Consider the following 26,487-nt stretch of genomic DNA (forward strand, 5'->3'; position numbering starts at 1 on the left):
CCCTTTCCATTGGCTGGCGGGGCTGTCAGTCAAGGGGGCCCTGCTGGGCGCGAACGGCGCGGCTGCCGCTCGTTAAAGGGCCATGCACCGCGCGCGCCCGGGCAGACATGGCGGCGGCGGCGGCAGCGCGGGGTCATCAGCGCTCGGTGAGGGCTCGGCGGCCGCCTCTGCGGGGACGGCGGCTCGGGGGGAAGCCCGTCCGAGGGGTGAAGGCTGGCAGGGCCTTCTCGGGCGTGCGGCGCGGCAGCCCCCGTGCCCGAGGGGGCGGGAGCGCGGCCCTCGCCTGCCCCTCTCCTGCCCCTCGCCGCCTCGGGGCCGCGGGGAGGGGAGAGGGACCCATCCGGGCCGGCCGCGGCGCTCTGGGGCGGCAGCGGGGCACGGGGCCCGGGCGGGCAGCCTGCGCGGCCCCGGCCCGCCCGGAGCAGCGGGGCCGGCGGCAGCTGTGCGAGGTTGTGCCCGTCCGGCGCGCTCACGTGTTCCGTACACGCGATGGAAAAGGAGGCTGATCTTCTGCGCTGTCAGCCCGGCCTCTGCAGAGAGTGCTTGTGAGCGAGAGCGGGTAAAACGTCGTCATCTGGTTTATTTGCAGAAACAGCTTGGGGTTCCGAGCCTGCAAGCCCCGGCCGCAAAGCCACCGCAGCTCCACCGAGCGGCGGGTTGTGCGGCTGCGGGCCGTGCTGGGGCTGCAGGCGGGGAGCCCGGGTTGGCTCCTCGCGTTCCTCTCGAGGCGCCTGCTGAGCAGCAGCGGCCCCGGCTCTGCTGGGCACGGGTGACACGAGGAGATGTTCTGGCTGCCGGGCTGGGCTGCCGGCAGGGGGGTCTCTGGTGTGACGTCTTGGCTTGTTGTTTGTCGCTCTCTGAAGTCGAGGGAGGGCTTTTGGTTCCGCTTTTTCTCTCCGTGAGCAGCTGTGTCTCTGCTCTGGAGGCGTGCAGATGGTGGAACAGATGCAGTGAGGGTGTGCAAGACGCATCGTGTGAGGGAGGATTCGTGGGCTGAGGGCTCGGTCGCTGCTGGGTGAGCACCCAGCTCGGAGTTCTCTGCTGCTGTGTCTCCTTCTCCTCTGTGATGCAGTCCCCTACTTACACCTGCCCCAGCACAAGTGGTGGCAGCGTGACCTGAGGGCTCCTGTGTCCTTCCTGACTGGTATTTTCTTGCATGTGCAGAAAATGATGTCAGAAAACTAGTTTTAGTCTTAAGTAGACTAGTTTAAGCTGTTTAATTAACTTAGTAAAACAAGGTTTTTGGGAAGAAAGCTGCCCAATGAAGACTTTGTGTGTGTGTTGGAAAAAAGTAAACTTGGCACTTTCCAAACATGGAAAATAGTTGGTTTTAGTACTTCTGGCACACAACAGTAGAAACCTAACAAAAAAACCCCACTGTATTGTTGCCAACATAATTTTTTTCCTCCTGTTTGTTGTAATGGCTTGACTTAGTGAACTTTTTAATGTTTGCAGTTAACTAATTGCTATCTGGATTTGGAGCACTCCTGACTAGGTCTGTATCAGGGAGGCACAGGCAGCACTCACAATGGCCTCTGCCTGATAGGGGCTGTTCCTCCTTCCCTGCCCTCCCAGTAATGCAGTCCTGAGGGACCAGGGCAGGCTGCTTATGGAGATAGTCTCTCCAAAATGGCTTTTTGGGAAGATTGATAGCTGGGCACTTGGATATTTTATGCTTAGTGAACTCAAAACCTGTTTTTTCTGTTTTATTCTCAGTCCCTACATAATTTTCAACCATTTTGGGTTGTTTGTTTGTTGTTGGGTTTTTTGGGGGGAGGGGAGGGGTTATTTTGTGGGTGGGTTTTTGTTTTTTTATCTGAGTGTGAGGACTACTGTGCATCACTTAAAGCATTACCAAACATAATATTTTTTCTCTTAGTATTTATTTCAGTTCTGAGTACCCATATAAGAACTTAAAATACACTCACTCTAATTTAGTCCCTTTTCCCAGTGCTCAAGTGCTAGTACCAAAGGTCATGACTTAGTGCCTTCAGGCTTTCTTGGTGCAGTTATTGCCCAAGAGACTTTCTGAATTTTCCTGCTGCTTTGGTTCTGCAGTTTGTTTATAAATAATTGCTATTTTCCTAGTCAAATTGTGTATGATAACAAGAAAAATGTAGAATTTTTTTTCCTTTTTGTTCCTGAAACATTTGGAATACCACTGAGAGTAAGGGCCTGCTGGGAAGTTACTCATGGTGTGCCTTATTTCTTCAGCAGAGAAGTAACAATGTATTAGAGGGTCATCTTTACCATCTAAATAAGATGATTGATTTGAAAAATGTCCCGCTGCCCCAAGATGAGAATTGATTTTTGAAAACTTCCCATATGAAGTTATGTTGTTTGATTCTGGGCTTTTTTTTCCCCCCACACTATTTAGTCTTTGGGAGCCTCAGGAGGTCACCATATGCTACTGGCATGTGAGTCCATCACTGCATTGTCTTTTCATTGTTCCTTTTTCCATGCATGAGCAGGAAGGTGATAGCAAGGCAGCAGTGCTGTGTTTTGGTAGGTAACAAATGTTCTCAGGCCTGTGAAGGTGTCACGATCCGGTATTCGGATACGTGGCACTTTTTTATTAAAGGTGATCCCGAATGGTGAAATTAAGACGCAAACGAGGTCAGATGTCACACGCACAACAAGCTTTTATTAGAGTAACACAGCAAAGTCCCTAGAGCGGATAGGACAGGGAGGAAAACAGAGACAGAAAAGAAAGGAGAAAGCAGAAATACAGAGGACAGCAAGCAAGAGCATAGTTACCACCACAGTCCAGCGATGTCGTCGGTGGGGAAGTGGTTCCTGGTGGGGAAGTGCTTCCAATGCACCCATAGTGTCCCAGGTTTTTATACAGTTCTTGCCCACTGCACCCCCACTTTTCTCCCTGAATAAGGGAGAAAATCCTGCTATCTTCTCTGTGCTCCTCCGAGATAGCAGGGGGGTAGGTACGGCTCCAGGGCTATGTCCTGCAGATAGTCTTTGTTTGGCTAAATGTTAAGACCAGCCATTTCAAAGAGGAGGTTGAGACAACTGGCACCACAGGATTAGTTTATTGCAGTGGAGTTTCAGTCCTAGGAAGTGGCTTGAGACCAGCACTCTTTGTCTTGTCCTGCTAAGTTGGTGGTTTTCATGAGATATCATATCAAGGCCTGGTTATCACTGTCCCAGCACCAGCTGTAGATCTCCTTTTTTTCTCCAAGCTCAGCATGTCCCACATTAAACTCCCCAGTTCTCAGGTACACATTGCAGGAGGGGAAGCAAAACAGTTGAGTGGGTTGCTGAGACATCTCTCTAGTCCATCAACAAATGTTGTTCAACTCTCAGATGCCACAAGACAGACAACAGATATCCTGAGTGCCAAAGTCCATCACTTATCTCTTGGATTGTTCGAGACAAACACTGTACATTCTGAATGCCACAGAAGGTTACATAGAATCATAGAATCATCAAGGTTGGAAAAGAGCTTCAAGATCATGAAGTCCAACCATCCGCCCTACAACCCCCAACCATTAAACCATCTCCTCAAACACCATGTCCATATGTGTTTTGCCTGTTCCAATGCCTCACCACTCTTCCTGTGAAGAAACTTTTCCTAATGTTTCCAATCTGAACATCCCCTGGTGCAACTTGACCCCATTTCTTCTTGTCCTATCACTAGTCACTAGGGAGAAGAGGCCAACACCTACCACACCACAACCTCCTCTCAGGTAGTTGTAGCGAGCAATGAGCTCTCCCCTCAGCCTCCTCTTCTCCAGGCTGAACAGCCCCAGCTCCCTCAGCCTCTCCTCATAAGGAGACCTGTTCTCCAGACCCCTCATCAGCCTAGTTGCCCTTCTCTGCACCCTCTCCAGCACCTCAGTGTCCTTCCTAAACTGTGATGCCCAAATCTGGCCATGAGCTGGGCTCACTACCATTAGGTATTACTGGTGCACTTAGCTCCTTGTGTGACTGCTAATCTTCTGCCTGTGTGATTATGAGGCTTTAGTGTGGCTGAAGGAAGGAAAGACTAAAGGGAGTGCCCAGAAAGAGAGGGATTTAGTAAGCAGATGTAGCCTAGGTGAAATTCAGAACAGATTTTGATATGGCTTTTCTATGTTTCACGAGTTTTCTAAGCATGACAATGTGATGCTCCTCATGAGAGTTTCCAAGAACAGAAACATGCTTGAATAATTTTTAATTACTTGAAAGAAAGCAAGGACAACAACAAAGAATTGGTGAGATATTTGAGTCTGGTATTTATGATGTAAAATTCTGTGATGCTTTTTCGTAAACTTTATCAATTTTTACTCAGATTTGTTTAGAAGTTGCTGTTCTGAAACAGAATATAAAAAAGCCTTTTTCTTAAAAATATGATTGATAGGAAGTGATTATTTAGACTGAAGCGAAGAACAATTGCCTATACAATAGACAATATCTGGGCACAATTTTTCAGTACTGATTTCAAGCAGATACCTGTAGTGACTATTACATTATTCCAATCGGTGTCTGTACCCTGCATCCAAGTGACATTTAGAGACATGCAGCTGTTCAAAATCCCAAATTTGTTTTTCTTTCTGTAACTTGGTGTTCCAGTGTTTGAGTATGCTAGCTTTTTCTTTCAGTTAGTTTGCTGTTGGCCAGAGAAGTGTTACTTACACCAGTAAAAGACAAAAAAAGAAACCCTGTAGCTTGGGGTTTTTAATGTAATTATTTTTAATTCACAGACAAGATTTTACAGGTGGAAAATAAAGGTGAAGGAAAACTCTCATGCTGGTAGCCCCTATGTTGATTTCAAATTTATTCCCCCCCCCCCCCTTTTTTTTTTTTACTGTCTCATGGGCTACCTTTGATTTGAATTAAGAGAAGATAGAAATAGCAGATTGATATTTGAATCAATAGTTCCTGTTGTTTGGGCTGCTGAGGCTTATGCTGCTGCTGGTATTATGTTGCCTGCTGCTGCATAAAATACTCTGTATTGCTTTGTTCCTTTTTTACTTTATTATTTTGTCTTATTCATTATTATTCTTGAGGAGAAGGACTTGAGGGTGTTGGTTGATGAAAAGCTCAACATGAGCTGGCAATGTGCAATCTCAGCCCAGAGAGCCAATCATGTCCTGGGCTGTATCAAAAGAAGTGTGGCCAGTAGGTCAAGGGAGGTGATTCTGTGCCTCTGCTTTACTAAGACTCCACCAGGAGTACTATGTCCAGTTCTGTACCTTCCAGCATAAGAAGGACATGGAGCTCCTGGAGAAGGTCCAGAGGAGGGCCATGAAGATGATCAGAGGGGTGTAGCACCTCTGCTATGAAGACAGGCTGAAAGAGTTGGGGCTGTTCAGCTTGGAGAAGAGAAGGCTCCAGGGAGACCTTATAGCACCTTCCAGAACCTGAAGGAGGCCTGGAGGAAAGCTTGGGAGGGACTTTTTACAAGGGCTTGTAGAGATAGAATGAGGGGTAAGGGCTCTAAACTGGAACAGTGGAGATTTATGTTAGACATTAGGAAGAAATTCTTCATTGTGAGGATGGTGAGACACTAGCACAGATTCCTCAGGGAAACTGTGGATGCCTTATCCCTGAAAGTGTTCAAGGGCAGGTTGGATGGGGCTTGGATCAACCTGATCTAGTGGGAGGTGTCCCTGCCCATGGCATGGGGATTGGAACTAGATGATGTTTAAGGTCCCTTCCAACTCAAACCATTGTATGATGATTCTGTGTTCAGCAGTTAAGCAGTTAAGTTCCTGCAGTAGTGAGGTTTAGGTCTTGGTGTTAGCACCTGGCAGGCTTTCATTTGGTTTCAGCATGGTCTACAAAGTTAGACCAGTATGGCTGCTGAGCCACATGCATATATATACATAAAATATATATACACATCCATAAAATGGGTGCGTGCACACAGAATATTTTTGTTACTATGTTCTTAATTAGGGATGAGTGTTCTAATTGGCTTTCTGTGATACCAGAAATTCTTGTGCAAACGCAGTTATTCCAGGAGAAGCACTTACATTGTGTAGGAAAAACACAAAGTGCAGTGCATTCATAAAAGTGTGCTGAGAAACACTGAAAAATGAATCACTTTGTTTAGCAGAGGAAATTAGCTTTGTATAGTCTTTAAGTAACTTGAGAATTTTCTTAGATTTCTTCCCCCCGTATTGTTTTTATTCCTCATAAGGCATTGTGGGCTGTCATATAATTTGCACAGGGTTTAATGGTAACCCCACTGCAAAGCATGTGCACAGCAGGATGGTGGTCACCTCTGGTTGTTGCAACATCCAGAACATGGCAACATTTGGAAAGCTGATGTAGCCTGGTGGGAAATCCATGGTCTCTGTGGCAGTGTTTTTGAGAGCAGTTTCAAGCTGATCTAACAGCACTCTGTTGCTTGGAGGCAGAGGTACCTTCCTGGCCATGATCTGCAGCTGCTTTTCTTGTGCTGATGCCACTAATCAATTGTAGCATAAAGTCATCTAGGTGTGTCTGCTGGAGAGGTGCAGCCTATTCATGGAAGGATAGGAAAGATGAATTAAAGCCAGTGGAAAAGAGGGGTTGGATCTATGCAGCTGGGAGGGTGAGGTGAAGAGGGAGCATGTCTCCTGCCCCATCTCCAGTCAGATAGGTATTATTACATGAGAGGACTGGATGTGAAACTGTGGTCCTGGGTGTGCATTATCAGGTTTGGCCACCTTAGTACAGTTTCTTGTAAGCAGTCAGTATAATCAGTAGTTAAGAAGGTGGCTGTTCCCCAGCTGGTATATTATATTGACTGGCCTATTGCCTTCTCACAATAAGCAGGGGACAGTGTAAGTAAATAGAAAACAGCAGTGGAATTCAGGAACTAGCATGGAAAAGAGATTTTCTTTCTGTTACTGTTTAGTGAAGCGGAGTTGGATACAAAAATGACACAGCCTGAGGCTGTAAGGAAGGAAATGCAGCTTTTGAAATGTCAGTCTCCTGCAGCAATACTCCACACCATCTAATTGGATCATCTTTTTTTGTTGTTGTTGCAAACAGAAACCAATGTGCTGAATAACAGTTGTGTTTTGTTTTCAGGATGATCTACACAAAACTCATAACTCAACAACCACAGATGGACTCTCTGCGACTTCGTATATAGAGTATCCAAAGCACAAGCCATTTATTAATTCGGATTTGCTGCGCTCCCCACGGAAACCAGTAATTCCATATCCTGAAAGCAACAGCAGAGGTAACAGTGCAGCAAAGTTGTTTCCTCAGCTGTTTCCAAGTCATGTGGTGAAATACTGTGTCTCTACATCTACAAAGGTTGCAGTCTTTTTATTCTTTTATCACTTCCCAGTGATGTGCAGGTCATCTGTTTTGTAGGTCCTTTCCACTTCTGCTTCTGAAGAATATCTAGTGAAAAAGGTCATCTTACAGCTGAAGAAAGATTCTCCTCTTTAGTAGCAGAGAGCTATAAAATTGGCTGAATACTTTGTGAAGTTGTACAGACTTGTTTTCTTTGCTGTTTCTCCAGTCCTCCTCTCCCTCAATCTTTACTCTTCTGAGTTCATAGCTGAGTTTTAAATAGAGTATTTAGTCTCCAAAATGGTTTGGAGCAAAGGAAGAGGTTTGCTGCTGCAATAGGAAGGCTTGTCATGGACAAAGGGTGTAGTGAGAATTTTTCTTGTATCAGTGAATACTTAGAGCATGCAGAAAGAGTATTACACAGCGTAGCGCTGAACAGAGATCACAATACCCAAAAGGCTCGAGGGCGTTTTACTCCCATTTATTCTTCCTTCTTTCTAGGCAGTTCCTTCTCTCTCCTTTCCAACTCTGGTCTTGGTGTTCATCTCCAGATAAACAGATTTCTCTTGCCTGACCCGACATGAACAAAAACATTCTTGGTTAGTTTTCTGTTGTTTTAGCGAATTGGTTTGTCATGCAATGAGACATGCTCCAGAGCTGCCTTGGGGTAAGTACAAGAGGCAGCAAGGGGAGTTAAGAGGCTAGAGCAGGACCAGTCCTTTGATGCAAGCTGTTTGGCTCACGGTCACTGCAAAAATACTCCCTTAACACTGGAGTTGCCTGGAGGTTAAGGGTATGAAAAAAATTACTTATTTTCCTTACAGGGAGAAAAATGAGAAGTATTTAGGATGAATCCTAACATTACCTGAACTAAGTAAAAAGAACCCAGCATGATGTGCTCAAGTGCCTGTTCCAAGAACATAATTCATGTCTGAATTACTAGTCTTATCATAGAATCATGGAATGGTTTGGATTGGAAGGAGCCTTAAAGATCATCTAGATGAGGTTGCTCAGGGTCCCATGCAACCTGGCCTTGAACGCTTCCAGGGAGGGGAAGTGTTCCCTGGGCAAGCTGTGCCAATGTCTTGCCACCCTCCCAGTCAAGAATTGCTTCACAATATCTAATCTAAATCTCCCATCTTTCACCTTTAAACTCTTACCTCTCATGTTAACTAGTAGATGAAATCTGAATTCTTGAAGCACTATTAAAAATGCGGTATATGCTGTCATAGCCTCAACACCATCAGTTCTGAGAGGACTGTTGACTCAAAACCAAAGGAACCTTGTGGCAGATGAAAGAGTGAATGTGCAGGAAAGAGCTTCCTTGTGAATTACTAATGCAGGCATATTCTTGTACATTGTGTTGCATGTTGCATTAGTGACAAACTTTTGATTTCCAGGTTTTATTTGGCAACTTTTTTCAGTCGACTTTGAAATAAGTACAGGTAGAGGAAGACAATCCGATAAATTATATCCCTTTTTTAAAAGTATGAAATGTGTTAATATAAAAAAGTGTTTAAATATTAATATGTACTCCAAATTAAATCCAACAGACAGATGATCCAATATCTTACTCTTTTTGCAAATGTTTTAAAAGGGCAAAAATGTTCTGGAGTGTATATTTTAGTAATATTAAATATACAGGAATTAACTTCAGATGGGGAAGTAGATTTGGTTGTTCCTGGGGGTTCTTACAGCTCCTCTTGCACCCTAATTTAAAAAAATAATCATACGTAAAAGCCCATCAATTGAGTATAGTATATTCTGCCTATTTTGGTTTGAACTTGTTTGTGGTGTGTGTGCACCAGTCTCAGCTACACAGTTGGTTTTTGGTGCTCAAACAAATACTCAGTCCCAACATTGCTGTACTCATGCATTCAGTAGTAAAGGTGTGGGTTTAAGCACAAAGGTGTGGGTTAATGTGACCTTACAGATTAATCTGCTATATGAGCTGCCTGTACAGTTGTTCCTGTGTTTTACTTCAACAGGACTATGTATGAAAAAGGATTTATCCTTATGGTTTCCTTTCCAAAATTAAACAATACCTAAGAGGGTTAATACATCAGATTGCCAGCAGATGGTCTAATTGCAAGGTGATGTGTTGTATTACAACTGCTTTTCTTTTTGTGGTGATGAATATGTAAAGGTTTTGTTGAGTAATTGTTAAAGCAGGGAATGGAACAGAGAGAAAGTTGTTCACCTGAAAGGAGATGCGTGTCTCAGTGTAAGGGGGAAGAAGAGAACAGAAGGGCAAAAATTGAAGAATCAAAAAAGAGCTGCCACTTAGAGAAATAAATGTTTTAATAGCCTGTCCAATAGCTAACCTTCTTTCTGCTTCATGACCATTTATAGGAACATTTTGTTTATTTGCTGTGATAGCATGCACTTGTAGAGGAATAAATATAGAGGATTGCCACTGTTTTAAGTATCTAGTTGTGATCTTTCATTTCCTTTCGATAGTCAGAAGATGTGCTGTTTGCACTTAATCTACAGGATATTTACATGCCTTCTTCTGGGAAATGGATGCATCTTTCCCAAATGTTTCAGGTGAAGGTGTGCACCAAACGCATCTGCTTGTTTGAGACTAGTTTTAGATTCAGTTATGGTTTAAAGGGAAGTGAGTTTTAATTCCTGGACAGAGTTTTGAATGCTGGTAAGGAGCATTCTGACTTTCTTACATAGCATGCTTTTATAAAAACGTTTTTACTTCAATGTTATCTTGAATGGTGATTTAATGGTATCTAACCAAAGGTACTTGTTCAATTACAGCAATATTTTCTGCTCTGAAGAATCTTCAGGAAAAAATTCGTCAACTGGAGTTGGAACGGCTTCAGGCAGAGGAGAATGTGAAACACCTCAGCAGAGAAACAGCAGACTATAAAAAAGTGCTACGTGAACAAATGCAACACAAAGAGCTTGACAGGACTGAAGTGTCAAAGAAAAATCAAGGTTGTTTGCAAACCTTATATAGATTCTACAGAGCACTGATGTGGATGAAACTTGAGTTTTATCAATGCCTAAAACTTTTTTAATTTACTTTGTTCAGCATCTTTTACTTTGCAACGGCACGTGGAGCTATGAAGAAATAATTTTAAAGGCATACTTTATTTTAAAGATTTGCATGTGTTCTTCATCAGTGGCTTTAGATGGTCCTTTTCATGTTTGTTTTGGAATTGTCCTGAAAACATTAAAAAAAGTATCTCTGAAACAAGCAGAGAATGATTTCGCTTTTCTGCCTTGTGTTGTCTTCAGAACTGGCTTCTCAACTGGCAGCTGCTGAGACTCGGTGCAGCCTTCTAGAGAAACAGCTGGACTACATGAGAAAAATGATCCAGCATGCTGAAAGTGAGAAGTCGCATCTCCTGGAGAAACAGGTGTGTTCTTAAGATTATCTTGAGGTTCAATCACAAAGCTATGTCCTGATTTTTCATACTTACTGTAATTTTAATAACTTTAAATTGTGGATGTCTTTCAGCTGGCCTTTCAATACCTAGGTGTGGATGATTTTTGTACTTAGGTTTCCCAGTCTTATCAGGACCCTGGTGTTTTCTGTCTCTGTGCACCTATTGCTAGGGCAGTATCATAGACTCTGATATTGAGAAGAATTGTTTGCTTCTGTGTGACTGGCTTACTGCAGTAGCTCATGCTTAGCACACAGTGTGGTGTCCCATGTGCCACTGGAAAAAAAAGTTCCCTTTTCTGTTTAAAAATCTTCAGATCTTGTGAGACTTTCTTTGCTAGTGTTAGTTTTGCTAAACTAGGGCTGAAATACTGATTCTGTAGAATTAATAGTGAGGTTTGTTACCCACCATCACTGGCTGTGAGATTTGCCCATTCTCTAAAATGAGCTTGAATTTTGTTTTATAGGAGTATGGCTTACCTAGAGCTCTGTGTTCATTGGCCTCTGTTGCTGCCCCATTTCACTCTATTAAATATTTACTGAAGAAAAAAAAATTAAGACAGCTGTCTCTTAATAGCTGGGTAATGCGGGGTTTTTACCACGCTGAGTTTGGAGGGAGGAGAAACTGCAGAACTCTCTCTAATCTGAATCTCCCCAGCATTGGTGGACCAGTGGTGCGGTTGCTCCCTGATGGTAGCACCATCTAAAGTCACAGAGGAAGTAGCAGTTCCTTTGGACAGCTTGTGGGTCTGCTTTGTGCTTCAGGCATAACCCTACTGCATAGGGTCTTGTTTTATTGTGCTTATAATTGTCTTGCTTTTCTCCTCTTCCTTCAAGGGTTCGTTGGAGAGAGATCGGCTTCTTGATCAATCACATGTTCAGTTGAAGTTGGAAAAGCTGGATATGCTGGAGAAAGAGTACAGCAGACTCACTGCGATGCAGTCCGTAGCAGAGGTCTGTCATTTGTACCTAGTATTATACCAGATTTATGTTTATTGTAATCAGCACTTTATAGCTCTATGTCAATAATAGAGCTGAGCAAAACTTTATGCTGTAGAGAAAGGCAGCAACTAAAAACCTTTTTGAAGCTGAAGTCTTGTAAAAACTTGCAGTCATTGCTGGAAGACTACACAGCCAGGCAGGCTTTTGGTCACTATGCTTTGTTTAACTTTAATGGCATCTGTTGGTGATCCTCTTTCGTGGTCAGTTGGTGTGTAGGCAGGCAGGATTGCAGGTGTTCCTAAGCTCCCAGCTTCTCAGTTGCCTTGCATGCTACCAAATGCCAGCAGTTGTATTTTGTTATGACCCAGATTTGGCATGACTTGTGTTGGTTTGGTGTGCTTGCTCTTTCTTTTAGCCTCATCTTCCTCCTTATGAAACACAATTATTACTAGTTAGTTTGTGTGCAGGATTCTGGAGTCTGGCATTGATAGCCCTTTAGCACTGGTAGGCTAAACCCACTGTCAGTGTGTTTGAGCCAGTCTGCCTCTTCAGGATTCCTTTTGATTTGATAGCTTTTAAAAGTTCTAAAGTGATTGTGTTTGTTCGTACTCTTTCTGTGTACCATCTGTGGTGTTGTCTTCTGAAGTCTGGTTCATATGTCTCTTTCTGCTGCTGTAGATAGACCACAAAGCTCTGAAGCATGGGAACTGCAGAGGGCTTAACCAGGGAGTGGCTTTCACCTGCAAATTTATCTCCCACCTCTCCAAGAAGGAGCAGACAGTACGTGATTAGATAGTGAAATTGAGGACAGCTCTGGAGTCTGTCAAAATTGTAGGTTTGTCATCTGCACACCAGCCCTTACCAGGCGCTGAAACAAGGTATTTTTTCCAGGAGTATGTAAGGAGGTGTTTGATAGTACATCTTTAGCTAGCTGAGCTGTTGCAGGACCTTTAGATGCTTCATCTCTTCCTGGAAGCCCCTGATCCCAAGACAGCTATAACAAGCTCTTTAAGTCTTGACGCCCCATTGTGGTGAGCTGCAGTAGTGGGGTACAAGAGCCCCTATTGTTTACTTGAGTCAAATGCTTGCAAAGAGAGTTGAGTGTCTCCTGGGCCTTGTTCACTGAAAGCAACAGTAGATTCCTCCAGAGTCAGAGCTGAAATAACTGGTTCAGCTACTGGAATTCCTTTTTAAAGGGCTTGTACCAAGTTCTTGACTGGTAGCAGCTGGAGTTTGGTGGGGCTGAGTTGTTAGTCTTTTTGTGCCAGAGTTGTGAAAATAATTTCAGCCTAGTTGTGTTGTATTGTTGGTTGGTTTGTTGTTTTTTTTTCTGAATCAAATTAGTTGTCTTTGATGTATTTAGAAATTAGTAGCTGTCCCTATTGAATCTGGTTTAGTGGAATTGGGTGTTAAATTCACACTTTTTTTTTTTAAATCAATTATAGGAACTGAGGGAGACCTGGGTTTAGTCATGACTGAAGATCATTTTCCTTGTAGCCATTGTGTTGTCAGGAGCCACTTTCTGATCAACATGTCACTCTGCCTCTGTGCTCACAGGCTGTTTCTATGTGAGCATCCATGTGCTGTTACCTTGTAGTCCCAAAAGGGTGACTGCACACTTTGCTCAAAACAGTTGCATCTGTCTCTGATCTCTGGTTTAGTTGTGGCAAGACCACAGGAACACTTGCAAGTTTAATTTGAAGCAAGAAATAGCTAAGAAATATTATTTCCATACATGATGTGCTGAAATGGATGGAAAGTGGTGAGGTGACTGATCATGAGTGAGCAATGATTTAATTGCCTCTGATTTCAGGCACTGCCAGAGCACAAGTTGTGTGGGTCTTACCAAGAGCATTCAATCTCTGCAGAGCCACTACCTGGCCCTGTGAGTATTACCTTCAGTCAATTTGCCAATGTTAATATTGGCTGTAGAAAGGACATGCTGAGACTCTCATTCATGTGAAGTGTTCATAGTTGGGAGCACTTGCCTCAAAACCATTTTCTCCTGTATGTTTACTGCAACTGCAGCTTTTACTGCAGTGCATGTCTGAAAGGATCTGAACATGTCTATGTCTGAGGATGGAGTTAGGGGATAGGGTTGTACCTTAGAAGTGCAGTTTGGGCTTTGGTCTTGCATGTTGCCAGGTGGCCAGAACTTCAATGTATGTATAGATTACATGTTTTGAAGAACCATAATTGTTAGTAATTGGTATATTAATGCTAACAGTAAGACTTAATAAAACCCTGCCATTCTGTGAACAACAGAAGGGATGAATCCTCACATCCTGATGTGGCTCTACACTACCTACACGGGTAGTCTCTCCTCTGTCCTTTAAATGCCAGGTGGTGAGAAGCAACACCTGCCCTGTTCCAGCTAGGTATATGCTGGCTGCTCAGCTGTCAAGCCAGATGCTAATTTGCACCTAGAAACATTTAGTCTGTGGTGGAACTAATTTGTCCCAGCAGCCAGTTTTTCTGAAATGTGGGTGTTTTGTGCCTTTGAGGTCTCATACTTTTTTTGTCTTCTTTGGTTAAAGTTGTTTGAGGGATGGGACGCCATCCAGAGGGACCTAGACAAGCTCAAGAGGTGGGCCCATGTGAACTTCACAAAGTTCAACAAAGGCCCAGTGCAAGGTCCTGCACCTGAGCAAGGGTGATTCCTACTATCAATACAGGATGGGGGATGAATGGATTGTGAGCAGCCCTGAAGAGAAGGACTTGGAGAGTACTCATGGATGAAAAATTGGACATGTGCTGGCAATGTGCACTTGCAACCCAGAAAGCCAACTGTGTCCTGGGCTGGGAGGGAGGGTGATTCTGCCCCTTTGCTCTGGTGAGACCCCACTTGGGGACCTATGTCCAGTTCTGGGGTCCCCAACACAAGAAGGACATGAAGCTGTTGGAGCGACTCCAGAGGAGAGCCACAAAGGGGGTCAGAAGGCTGGAGCATCTCTCATATGAAGACAGTCTGAGGGAGTTAGGGTTGTTCAGCATGGAGATGGCTCTGAGGAGACCTTATTGCAGCCTTTCAGTAGTTAAAGGGGACTTGTAGGAAGGATGGGGACAAACTTTTTGTCAGGGCCTGTAGTGATAGGATAAGGGGTAAAGGTTTTAGTCTAAAAGAAGGTGGATTCAGACTAGATATAAAGAGGAAACTTTCTACAGTGAGGGTGGTGGAACACTGGGACAAGTTGCCCAGAAAGCTGGTAGATGCCTCATCCCTGAAAACACTCAAGATCAGCCTGGATGATCTAGTTTAAGATGTTCTTTTTTATCGCAGGGGGGTTTGGACTAGATGACCTTTGAAGGTCTCTCCCAACCCAAACCATTCTGTTGAGGTGATTGCATGAAACTTTATTTCCCTTAGAGAAGAATCAAAAATAGACATTGATATATTTATAGATTTTCATTGAATTTTTTTTCTGCAGCTAATGGTGACTGAGCAGATGTTTTGGGCAGCCTAGTGCTGACCTGCAGGGTCATGCTACCTTACATGAGCTGGCCCTCTGGCCTCTCCCTCTCAGTAACACACCAGTAATTCACATAGTACTTTCTTCTATAAGCAAGAAAAAAAAAAATTGTTTTGGGAATGTAACTTGGACAGATCATTTCTAATAGTCTACCACTGATGACACAGTCACATACGCTCTCTTTGTGCAGTTTGAGCTGCACACTGCAGCTAAAGAGCTGGCTGGGTGAATACTCATTCATTTCAGTATAAAAGCATTGGTTCATCCTCATAGAATCATCATCATAGAATCACAGAATGGTTTGGGTTGGAAGGGGACCTTAAAGATCCTCTAGTTCCAACCCCCCTGCATGGGCAGGGACACCTCCTGTTAGATCAGGTTGTTCAGGGCCCCTTCCAACCTGGCCTTCAACACTTCAGTTCAAACAAGATTTTGCTGCGGTATTTTCTTATTAAAAATTCTGTCCTATTTAGCAGGTTAAACAAAGATCTTTGTGAGATTGACCACCTGGAAATCAAGAATTGTGACACATACTGAGCAGGGCATAAGATGATTTTAAGTTACATGGAATGTATCTGATTGAATGAAGAAAAAAAAAAATAGTCAAAAGGGATCTTTTATTCCAGCAGAAAAAGTTGGTTCCTTTATACAGTGCCTTTGTCCTCCATGTTTATCCAGGGGTTTGCCTTTTAACACCTTTGTATAAGAACTGGTTACATTAATCTTGCAGTTAATGCTTAAGGAAAGCAGAATTGAAATATTTACTGTCTTAGTGTAGTGGGTTTATCAACAGAAATGGGCAAATATAGCTGTTAATTTGCATTGCATGCTTTTCTGCCTGGAGTAGTGGCTCAGTGAATAATCAGTCTTTGGGAGAAAAGAAGGGAAGTTGGTTTTGTTCCTGGAGCTCTGGATCATTTTTTCATTCTGCTGTATAAAATCAGAAAGTTACTAAATAACTTGGGAGCTTATGTAAGTGTATGTTGCTTAAACAAGGTTTTCATCTTGTTGGAGGATTTACAGAGAAATATCTGCCTTTCCCCTTAACTTTCCTTTGATAAGGACTTTCAGAAGAGTTCTTGCATCTTTTTTCCATAAAAAGGTGAAATCACTTCAGTTTTGCTTACAGATAACTATTTCAGAGGCATCATATCAACTTTCTTTCGTCTTCTTTATCGGGAAAGTGTTTAGATGTTCAAAAGTTCCTCTCTTCCAAGAGTTTCAGTTCCAGATATTAGCAAAAATACTTCTTAATGGTCTAAATAAGGCAAGGCTTCTCTCAGCTTGTAATGATACATGATATACCTTTGTTAGCCCTTTTATAGTACAAAATCTTTCAGGATAAAGTTCACAAACCAATCTACTTCCCAGGGGTTTCTTTGAACTGAAGAGAAAGAAAGCCTTGTTTATTGCTGTCCCTGTAGGCTATGGCTTGGAAGTAAAAATCGAAAAATCAATTCAGTTTTAAGCACAAACACTTAGCTGCTGCATTTGTGCCTATGCAGGAAGAATGTCAGCAATTGTTCTAATGCTGCAGTCTTCACTTAGCTTGCAGTTGTTAGTTGAACTCACTCACTTTTGCTCAGGGTCTTAGTATTGTAGGCTATGGGAAGAAAATAATAGTTTCATTATTAATGCTATTCTTTTTATTCAACTTTGACCAGAAAAAAATGAAGAAGCTGGAACAGAAGCTGCAGGAGGAAGAACACGCGAGGAAGCTGGTTCAGGAAAAAGCAGCTGAGGTAACCAACAGGAAATTTCTTTTGTACTGGTATGCACTGTAATTATCTCTTCCTTTCCATCAGCTTCTCAACTAAGCTTGCTGAAAGTGCCTCCCATATACAGAATAATGAACAACTTGAAAACTTGTTTTATTCTTGATAGGTTGTTTTTTTTCTCATCTGTTTGGAGAACCAAATATTCTGAAGTCCTCTGACCTTTCTAGAAACCTTTTTCTAACAGCTCCTGTGCACTTAAGTTTGATTTATTTAATAGAAGGAGCTAGTTGGAAAAGGAGACTAATTCATAGTTGAAGTTATATGAAGCTCTCTGCTTTAAACAGATAAAGGACAAAAAGTGTGTTCCCTTGTTCATAATTGTAACTAGAAATACTATAGAAGGAGGAAAAAAAAGACTATATACTATGGTTATAAGCCCATAAGGACACTGGTTTTCTCCTGACCTTAAAGGATTGTGTTCATTTAATGTTCGTTCTATGCTGAAGAAGTTTGTAGATGATGTATTAGTCTTAGCCATGATGCTGGGATGGGGAGAAGGGTGTCTCAAATTAATCATGAATAATTGTTCTCTGAATGCTTCTAGCTGAGATTGCTAAAGCCAATGTTATAGCTTTTATAGTTAATTTCACAACTAAGTAACAAGTTTAAGTGACAGATTTATAGCATGCAGCTGGCCTCTTCTACTAGCTTAACCCCTTAAGGACTCTCCACAAGCTTCCTCTTGGAAGAACAGCAAAGTGTATAGAGCTCACCGTTAACAGTGAGAATCTTAACTACTCCAATGGATGCCTTGGAGCTGGTTTTTTTGGGTTTTTTATTGTCAGATTTAATAGAACAGAAGGACTGTCTGTTAACTCTGTGCCACAGGATCAATTGAGCAGGGTTGGATGGCCTGACTTCCCTAATACTTTGCCAGGTGTAAAGCATGGCTGATGTTTCAGCACTTGCCTGCATCAGAGTAATGCAGGAAGACTAATTCTCTGACATACCAGGATTAGTGATGCACAGTGCTACTAGAGGAAGTATTCTTATTTCATGTTTAAATTGACCTTGGACTGCAGAAGCATCATAAAACCTTGCAGCCCTTGCTTTCAGAGAGCCTGTATTTTCAAAATTGTTGTTATGCAATTCTTAGCTTCTATTAATACAATTCCAGTAATTCCCCTTCATTCACTTAATTGAAGCTTCAGATGGGCCTGGAAACCAACAGACGACTGATTGAAGCAGCATCACCGTTGCTGTCTCCAAATGCAAGAAAACCCAGGAAGAGAAATAAGCATCCAGAGAAGGTAACATGGGGGAAGAGAAGGGCAGTTACTGAGGAGTAAAATAAGGGTGCATGCATGCAATCAGGAAGGTAGGTTGCCTGTTTCATTGCAAAGCAGAGGGAAAATGGATTTGCTGTACTGTAATCTTTGAAAAACATTTCTCTCTTCTTCCCTCCAGAAATGCTCTCGTTCAAGCCATGTCATTACGCAGCCCCATTACAGACTGTGTCTGGGTGATGTACCCTTTGTAGCTGGGAAGGTGAGCCTGCTAAATTCCAAAGCTTAATGCTCAGTAGCTGCAGCTCCTTAGGTGGCTTTGCCTTGGTGCACTCCTGACACCCAGTGGTCACATCATTTAATTTGCTTTGATTTCCAGTTTGTCTCAAAAGGCTGAGTATCAATAACTTGCTGCAGTGGTGCTTCCAGAAAATGGGTCCTCTCTGTGCTGCTAGTCAAGGTGTTCTTGTTAGTGCATATTCATTCAAACAAAAAATAGATTATTGGCAGCAAATAAAACGTGTTATTGTTCTTAAATATTCTTTAGTATCCTCAATTAGGTTGTTATTTAAATGCCATTTAAAAGAAGTCTCTTTTACTTCCAGTCTACCAGTCCCAGTCATTCCGTTGGCGCCAATGTGCAACACGTCTTACACCTGATGAAACAACACACTAAAGCTTTTTGTAACAGTCGGGTGGTAAATGATATACCAGTAGCAAAACATGTCAGCACTGCTTATCCTGCCAGCAAAAGCAGAAAGTCATCTTTGCCAAAGTCATCTTCTTCATCCCAGGAGGAGCTCTCAGAAGTGCTCATGACTTTACAGGATGAATTTGGGCACATGAGTTTGTGAGTTTGGCCTATTTTCCTTTGCAGATTATGAATGTAGATGCTTTGTAGTTTTGCCTTTTGCTTTAAAGTTAGAGGTTATTTTCTGAGGGGTTTTGGCAAGTCTCTGGTGTGTAATTTCTCTTTCTATTGGCTGCAAAGTCTGTCAAAAACTGTAGTAAAAGATAAATTCTGACAATCTGGACTGCATGCCTGTTATATGCAGCAGTACCAAATCTATGAGGGGTCAGAGAGAAGTGTGGTAACAGCCCCTGATGCAATGGACAGTACACCATTAAAGGACAGCTGTACTGGTGATTTGTCTTGTCCTGGTTAAGAGAACACAAATTGTTGCCCTGCTGCGTGCTGACATCATGCCTTCAAGGGGTATTTGGTAGTTTTGAATGTGTGAAGCTACTCATGTTTTTGAAACCTAATGCTGCAGGAGACTGCTACCAGGATGTGTATTGATGCCACTAGCCAGCAAAACTGTGCTTGCTGGTTTGTTGTGGCATGCTGAACATGTCTGGCTGCTGATGCTATGGCTTCCTAGAAGTGTTATTTCTGAACTGGGTGTACAAGGACTAGAAGCCAAGGGAGTCTGGTGCAAAGTTTGTTCTGTCTGAATTCCATGCTAGTGATCACCAACAGCTGTCAAAGCTCGTCCAGGAAGCCCCAACTGCAGCGGTGAGGGAAGATCTGGAGAGGGAACTTGAGGAACTGGTGGGCAAGATGGAAGCAAAGGCAGACCAGATCAACAAAGTCCGCAGGCATCGGTCACAGGTAAGTTGCTTTTGACTGCATTCATGCAGCTGTAGAGTTGCAACCTTAAGGAGTTTTTTATGTTACCTCCTAATCTAGCAGTAATTGAATACAGAAATAACTACGGCAGAGCAGCAGTGCCCAGCTTTAGCTTTCAGGTCCCAAAGATATTCTGCATACCTGCAGCTTTCTATCGCAGTATTTCTGCAGGAGTATCTTTTCTGTCTTGCTTTGTCACCCTTGTGCCCACTCTTTGTCCTGTCCTGGGCTGAGCTTTCACACTTGTTCTTGCACTGCATTCTACGTTCCTTTCATCCCAAAATGGGGAAAAGATCATTCACTGTACAGCAGCAAATCCCACAGCTGCTGAATTCTGTAAGCACCACGCGAGCTGGTTGAGCAGTACACAAGCTGAGAAACAGCATTTAGGGCTGAAAGGTGTGAATCCACTTCCTGGGTCCCCCGTGGTCTGACTGGGAGGTATTTCTGGAAAATTATCTAATGTGTTGGGAGATACCTGTGCTCTGATAATCACACTCACTCCTGGCATGTGTCAAACAGCTGTGCTGAACCAAAGCAACCACTTTGCATGAGGTTCTTAGTGAACCAGCTGCACAGATAGTGGGGGAAAGCCCTTGTGAAATGCTGTTCTTCACATGAACTTAGAGTAACCTAAGCTGTATTTAGAGGGAGACTTGGGTGCCCAGGGACTTTCACTGTTGAGCTGAATCTTTTTAACAAGTCCCCTGTGTTTGGAGTAAATGACCTATTTATGCTTTGATTTGCATTTTATAAAATCAGAAATACCTGTTTCAGTTTAAAACAACCTTCAAAATGTTTTGATTATTGTAGCCTGCTCATTCAAAGCTATAACCCCTGTTGAGTCTCTATTTTCTCTATTCTTCATTCATTCTAGTGAAATTCTTCCAAAGAGCTTACCCCCTTGTGTTTAATCTGGTTTACTTCATATGATCTAAGATTCACTCTCATCTGACATAACTTATACACAAAGTCTGTGCTGAGAGCACTGCTGCTGACATCCAGGATGGACACCTGAAGTGCTTTCAACAGAAGCATTACTCGCCTTTGATTTCTTATCATCTTCAGAGGAGCTATTGCAGAGAAGCAGATGTGCAGTAGTTCCCAGTAGTAATGATTCTGCCTATGCTGAGGCTGCTGACTAGCTGTTGACAAAAGTTTTAGGATTCAGCATTTAGGGAATGCTTCCCACTGAAGCTTATTCCAGCTCAGTCCTTGTTGTTGAGTACAGAGTCTTAAAAGCTGTGATTTATGGTGCTGTGTGTGGATACCAGCTCCTTGCTTCGGCTGAGTTTTGGTGTTCTTTTAAAATCTACTGCTCTGACAGTGGCTAGCTATTGAGATCACTAATAAGTATGTAGAAAAAAAAAACATTTTGTGTTGTTTTGGTTTTTGTAATCACTGGATATTAACAGTGACAAATCAACTTTTTGTCATATGTAGCTTTTCTATTCTCTATGAAGATATTTCACCCTAATAGACTTCTTAAGTTTTTAAAGAGAGAACCTAGTAGTTCAGATTATAAGCTGAACATGGTTCTAAAGATGCTAAAATAGAAATGCTGTGTAAGAAAAACCAAATATTATTCAGGGTGACTTGGGAGCATCCATTTGTTTATCTGGGTGAGATGATTGGTGGGGTTCTTCAGACAGCTGAGATACTGCATGACATAAAATGAAACAAGGTCACTGCTTCATGTTTTTTCTTTGGGCTTCTTTTTCAGCTAGAGAGACTTAAGAGAGATTGCAAGTCCAAAAAGACTTCTGGGAAACAAACAAAAGACAGCAGGTTCCCTGTAAGTGAGGTTAAGGTAACAACTACAGTAACCACAAAAGGAAAGAATGCTGGTCCCATCAAAGTGAAACCTGGAGAGAAGAGTCGGAAGAATCTTCAGTTGTTGAGAGACATGCAGACCATACAGACCTCACTGCAGAAAGATGATATCAGCTGGGACTACTAATTGTTCTACAAGCCACGTTCTTGACACCATCTTGGTCAAACTTCCTCATGTTCTGGATATAAAGCAGCTACCTTTCTTGCTGTGTGAAAGAGACTACTGTATGCTAAGTGCACTTTTGAAATACGGGCCCTTAATTCTCCACCCCTGGGTTTGATTGAATATATTATGGTCTAGCTTAAAACATACTCCATTTTTAAGGTAGCCAGCCACTGAATGAAACCATAAGTCTCCACCAGTTTGTGTTATGGTTCCAGCAGCCCCTCAGTTTTCCTTCAGCAGACCAAGCACTGCAGTTATGTGGGTTGGTGTGTGTGAAATGCCAGTGTGTTGAACTGTGTGTTGGGAGACTTTTCCAGATGCATCCTGTTGACAACGATGCCGCAGCCCTGAGTCTCAAGGGCTTTTGTCAGTTCTGTTCTGTGTGCTGGCAGTTACTGAGCGTGCCTAAGGGAGAACAGGTACATCCTTTTAAAGGTGTTCTATGGAGCTTTCCTCAAAAAGCTTTCCTAGCTCTTGTTCTGCTACTTTGCATCACTCAGCATTAATGGCAGTGGAAGTCTGAGTACTCAAAAAAGGAGCAAAATAACTTTCCTGAATTACTTTGCTTGCTGATTGAAGTCTTTTCAAGTCTGAAGAGGGAAATGTTTCTACAGAAATCCTTCTTTATCAAAAAACTGTGTGATAGGGGATAGTATCCCATCTCCTCATCCACAGCTTTGGGTGGTAAAGGAGTGAGACAGACCACAAGGATTTTAAATTGCAAGTGCCTCAATCATGCCATTCAGTCCAGGCATCTTGCTTTTAACTTGAAACGTGCTTTGAGCTATCTGCAATGTAGTGGTGCAATTAATTTTGCACTCTGACTTGCACAGATGAGTAAATGTTATTTATTATGTTAATAATGTAAAGAATTTCCTATTCATAGAATGTATAGAAGACCCAGATTATCCATTTATACAGCTGAAAAACAGCAAAGCCAGCTTGCCTGTTGTCCTGTGGAAAGCTGCACTTCCTCTAAAAACTCCACTGTTTGCTGCAGCATCATGCCCCACCCAGTGTGCTTTGTGATGGGACATCTGGCTGATCAGGGGGCTTAACAGGAGTTGCAGGTAAGGTGGGAGTCAGAGCTGTCCACCCTTGGCTGTACCTGCACAGGCAGGGAACTCTGTAGGGTGAACATGGCAGGAGGAATGTGAGTTTTAGTTACCTGTAGGTGATCCACCCTGCTTGCCTCCATGCATCTGAGGCACGCATCAGGAGCTGTAAACCAGGCCTTGGAGCCATCCCTCTTCACTTATGTTAAGAGATGGGCTCCAGGTAGCTGAGTAACCACTTGGAGAGTAGTTCATCCCAGAGGTTCCTAGAGATGAGTAGCTAAAACTACACTTAGCAGTTTTGCTTGGGAAGGATTTTTTGGGATCATCTTGCTCCAACATGGGTTAACTGACTTCAGCATTATTACCTCAGGCTGTCTTAGATGAGCTGAAGCTGCAGCTCCTTAATGGTGGAGGACATAGGAGTATTGTAGGCTCCCTATCTGCTGCATACACTGAAGGAGGTGCCTGATTTGGAGACAAGCCTACTAGGGGTGAGAGCTTCAAGCAGCAGGCATTGAGTTGTTACCAAATTATCCCAGTGAATTGGGGCTTAACATGAGTTACATTAAAAAAATGTGAATCCTCCTTTTACATAGAAGTTACTGAGCTAATTCACTGTAAAGTGCAGAGATGGTGGGTTTGGTTTTTTTTAATTGTGAAAGTATTTTTGTAATATTGAGCAGCTAAGCACTGTATTTGTATAAATACTGGTCTGTCTAGGATAAGAGAAACTTGTCCAAAACTGAATTTCATTTTTCTATCATTCTAAATTTCAGAGTTTGAACATTAGCAGCTTGCAAAACCACATGCAGAAGAGTAAGACAGATTTGGATCCAACATCCTAAATTTTCAATGCTGTTTTATTTATGTTTGTGTGTCCTACATGTCCTTTGGAGAACCACATAGTTGAAAATAAAAAACACAGGAACTTTACCCATTCATCAGTTTTTATTAGGGTTAAGGAGACCAAACACCCTTCATCAAGGAAAAAAATAAACACACACAGTCAGTTTGCTAATAGAGAATAATGCACTGAACCATCTTACATAGTGATTGTACGTAAGAGCACATCTGCCCTTTAACCTCAAAGCACATCTGGTCCTTCAGAAGGTGTTTTGTGTGGATCTTTTGCACTATTCAACTGTCATGTCTCAGGCCACCCTGTAACAAATGCAGTGATGCTGCACAGCCTGTTGCTGTGAATTTTTTCTGGAAGTACGAGAGACAGATTGCAGCAGAGCAGGCACAAAGGGAGCTTGCAGGGGGGGAAACTGTTACTGCCTCAGAAGGAATGTGGCTTTTGAAAGGCAGTTTCTTATGTGTAAATTGGTCCACTCTTGTACCCTCTCAGCAAATACATCACTGTGATGGAAAAGGCAGAATGAAGCTGTGTGTTGAGGGGTGTAGTGAGCAGGTGACCACAGTATGGGATCTGATCACACAGGAGCAACACAGGAACCCAGACCAAGCAGTGCTCCTCTCCCTTAGCACAGAGATGAGAAGTGGCCTGGAGTAAAGACCCCTGCACACAACTTCCTTTGCTGTAAGCCTTCTCTTCTACCACCCCATGTTTATCTGTTTTTAAGAGCAATAGCAGTCATGGTTTCACCAAGCATGTTCCTTTACCTCCACTGATACAGTAAGATTTTTGTATTAAAATAGAATTTGGACTTTAGTCAGGCAATGCTAATTCTTGAAGTATGCTATGAGGAAAAAGACCTACATACAGGGCTCAGAAAAGGCTAAGCTGTTCAGACTACCAGAATAACCTTAAGTAGCAGTTGCAATGCAGGCAGAAAGGCTTCTTTGGTTGATAAGACAGTTGCTTCCATTATTGAACAGAAAACTGAAATACTTTAAGTACGCCACTATGATCCTGCACAGAAGCATCAAGATCACTAATCACACCCAAGCAAAATGAAATGACTGATCCCAGCAGTTCCCACATGCCCCGTGGAATTCCACTACCTTTCCCCTGATGAGTGTGAGGCACTGGAGGACAGAGGAGCTGCAGAAAACCCAGGGAAGCCATCTTCTGCTTCCCCCCTTGGAAATAAAAGTGCTGAAGTTGCATCCTGGCACATCTGCTGTAAACCATAAGCAAGACTAAAGTTGCAGAGATGGGAGTAAACTTTGTCCTATAAAGTTATGTCATGTAAGGTTGCTCCTCTAGCCCTGTTTTATCAGTAGAAGCTGCCCTTTTCGTTAAATAAGGCATCATTTACATGGCTTCCTGGGATCTAGATAGAGGTGAAAAGTGAGAACAATGGTGATATGTTTCAGGTTCTATCACTGCTTGTCTCTGTGTTGGGAAATGCTCTCATTAACACTGCTGTGCAGATGTTAATAGCCAGGAGTTTCATGACTTCACAGCTGTATTCTAGGCTCCAATACAAAGTTAGAGTTGATCTTTCAGCAAAGGACGTTTTTTCCTCCATAGCACTAATGCACACTCTAGTGCACAGACTCTTTAAAGCCAAGTGACTTCCAGCACATAAATTAAGAAAGAAAGAGTTCTGGGTTTCTTTTAGGTGGCAAGTGCAATTAGTTTGTACACTAATCTAGCCACTGAGAAGGTTAATTGCATAGGGGGCCTTGTTTGTTTGTTTTTGATTAAGCTTCCTCTAGTGCTACAGTACTAATAAATTACCCTGGAGAGAAATAAATAAATAGGTTGGCATCTTCCAGACATCACAATGGAAATCCAGAGAGTTTCAGAAAAGCTACCCTGATGGTCCTGGGAAGGTACTTGGCAAAAGAAGTCCATGCTACACAACTGTCTGTACTGGAGCGACGCACTGGGCGGGAGAGCCGGCTCTCTCTGAGGATGAGGTGGAACGGTTGGTGATTTCTCTCTGCAGTTCCTCCACTTTCTTCTGCAGCTCAGCCCGCTTGGCGAGAAGCTCCTTGTAGCGATTGTGGACAGGCTCCTGCAAGAAAGCATGTAGCTGAGTGCTGGGAGCTCAGCACGAAATCAGGAGCCTGCACTGCACAATGTCTTTAACCTGGCGCACAGCCCTGAGGGAAGGGGAGTGGGAGGTAAGTTATGTCGTTGTCTCCAGCCCAGGTAGGGAGTGAGTTGTTGCTCTGCCTTTGGGATACTCATTTTAGCCAACACACATAGTGCAATGGTGGCTAAAAACTTGGTGTGTATTTTGAAAGATGATGATTGCAAAACTCTAGTATCTGACATTTCTGGGGGACACTGGTCTTGGCATCTCAGCCTGGACATAATTTCAGGGCTTTGGTGGCGGAGAAAACCAACGCAGATTTATCTAAATATTTCACAATCATTCTGACTGTTAAACAATTAGTACTAGAAAGCAGTTGGTGAGTTCCTGTATCTTATGTTCCAGATTTGCAAAGCTCTGATAACTCCAGTTGGACATTGAGGCAATCCAGGAATTTTTGTCCCTTCCTTTTAAAAAGTGATTTCAGCAGTTAGGGCCACGTTCTGCCTGCTTGTCTCAGGCTCCTGCCCTGGGCACGCACCTTTCCCTGTGTCAGGGGGTTCAAGAGTGTAACAAGGACAGCAGCTGGACCCCTGTGCGTCAGGCTGCCAAAGTAAGCAGCAGGTTCCTCTTGCTGGTAATCTAAATACAGCCCCAAAGCTCAAATCTAGAATCCCACATCCAAGTAAGTCCTAGGTTTTAAGGCTCTTTTGTAAAGAAGGAGGAATTCAGATTATTCTCCCCACATTCTAAGTGAGAAATTTTCCAAACTGCTGAGTACCTTCAGGTCCTGCAGATTTCAC

At 42.9% G+C, this 26,487-nt stretch overlaps 2 protein-coding genes across 3 annotated transcripts in view; one reads left to right on the forward strand and one right to left on the reverse strand.

Annotated features, from left to right (window-relative positions):
- The first annotated feature begins 63 nt into the window (after positions 1-63).
- CEP57 (centrosomal protein 57) lies at positions 64-23,666 on the forward strand. Its single transcript, XM_051639742.1, has 11 exons — positions 64-146; positions 7,018-7,171; positions 10,000-10,179; positions 10,483-10,604; positions 11,468-11,584; positions 16,707-16,784; positions 17,966-18,070; positions 18,228-18,308; positions 18,652-18,896; positions 19,514-19,658; positions 21,400-23,666. The coding sequence occupies exons 1-11, from the start codon at positions 108-110 to the stop codon at positions 21,634-21,636; spliced, it is 1,503 nt and encodes a 500-aa protein (XP_051495702.1). The 5' UTR covers positions 64-107; the 3' UTR covers positions 21,637-23,666.
- MTMR2 (myotubularin related protein 2) overlaps positions 23,663-26,487 on the reverse strand; it is a 63,864-nt gene continuing 61,039 nt past the window's right edge. For both annotated transcript variants that reach the window (XM_051639720.1, XM_051639729.1), the window contains exon 15: positions 23,663-25,663. In XM_051639720.1, the coding sequence (XP_051495680.1) occupies positions 25,502-25,663 (162 nt within the window). In that variant the 3' untranslated portion in view covers positions 23,663-25,501. The remainder of the gene's footprint in view (positions 25,664-26,487) is intronic.

This window comes from Apus apus, chromosome 1, assembly GCF_020740795.1.
Source record: "Apus apus isolate bApuApu2 chromosome 1, bApuApu2.pri.cur, whole genome shotgun sequence".
In the NCBI taxonomy this organism is placed as follows: Eukaryota; Metazoa; Chordata; class Aves; order Apodiformes; family Apodidae; genus Apus; species Apus apus.

Excerpts from the sequence above, each read along its gene's own strand:
- CEP57 (XM_051639742.1), top strand. The coding sequence starts at position 108 with ATGGCGGCGGCGGCGGCAGCGCGGGGTCATCAGCGCTCG. Across the intron at positions 16,785-17,965 it reads TTCAGGAAAAAGCAGCTGAG|CTTCAGATGGGCCTGGAAAC; the intron begins GTAACCAACAGG and ends ACTTAATTGAAG. Across the intron at positions 19,659-21,399 it reads TCCGCAGGCATCGGTCACAG|CTAGAGAGACTTAAGAGAGA; the intron begins GTAAGTTGCTTT and ends CTTCTTTTTCAG.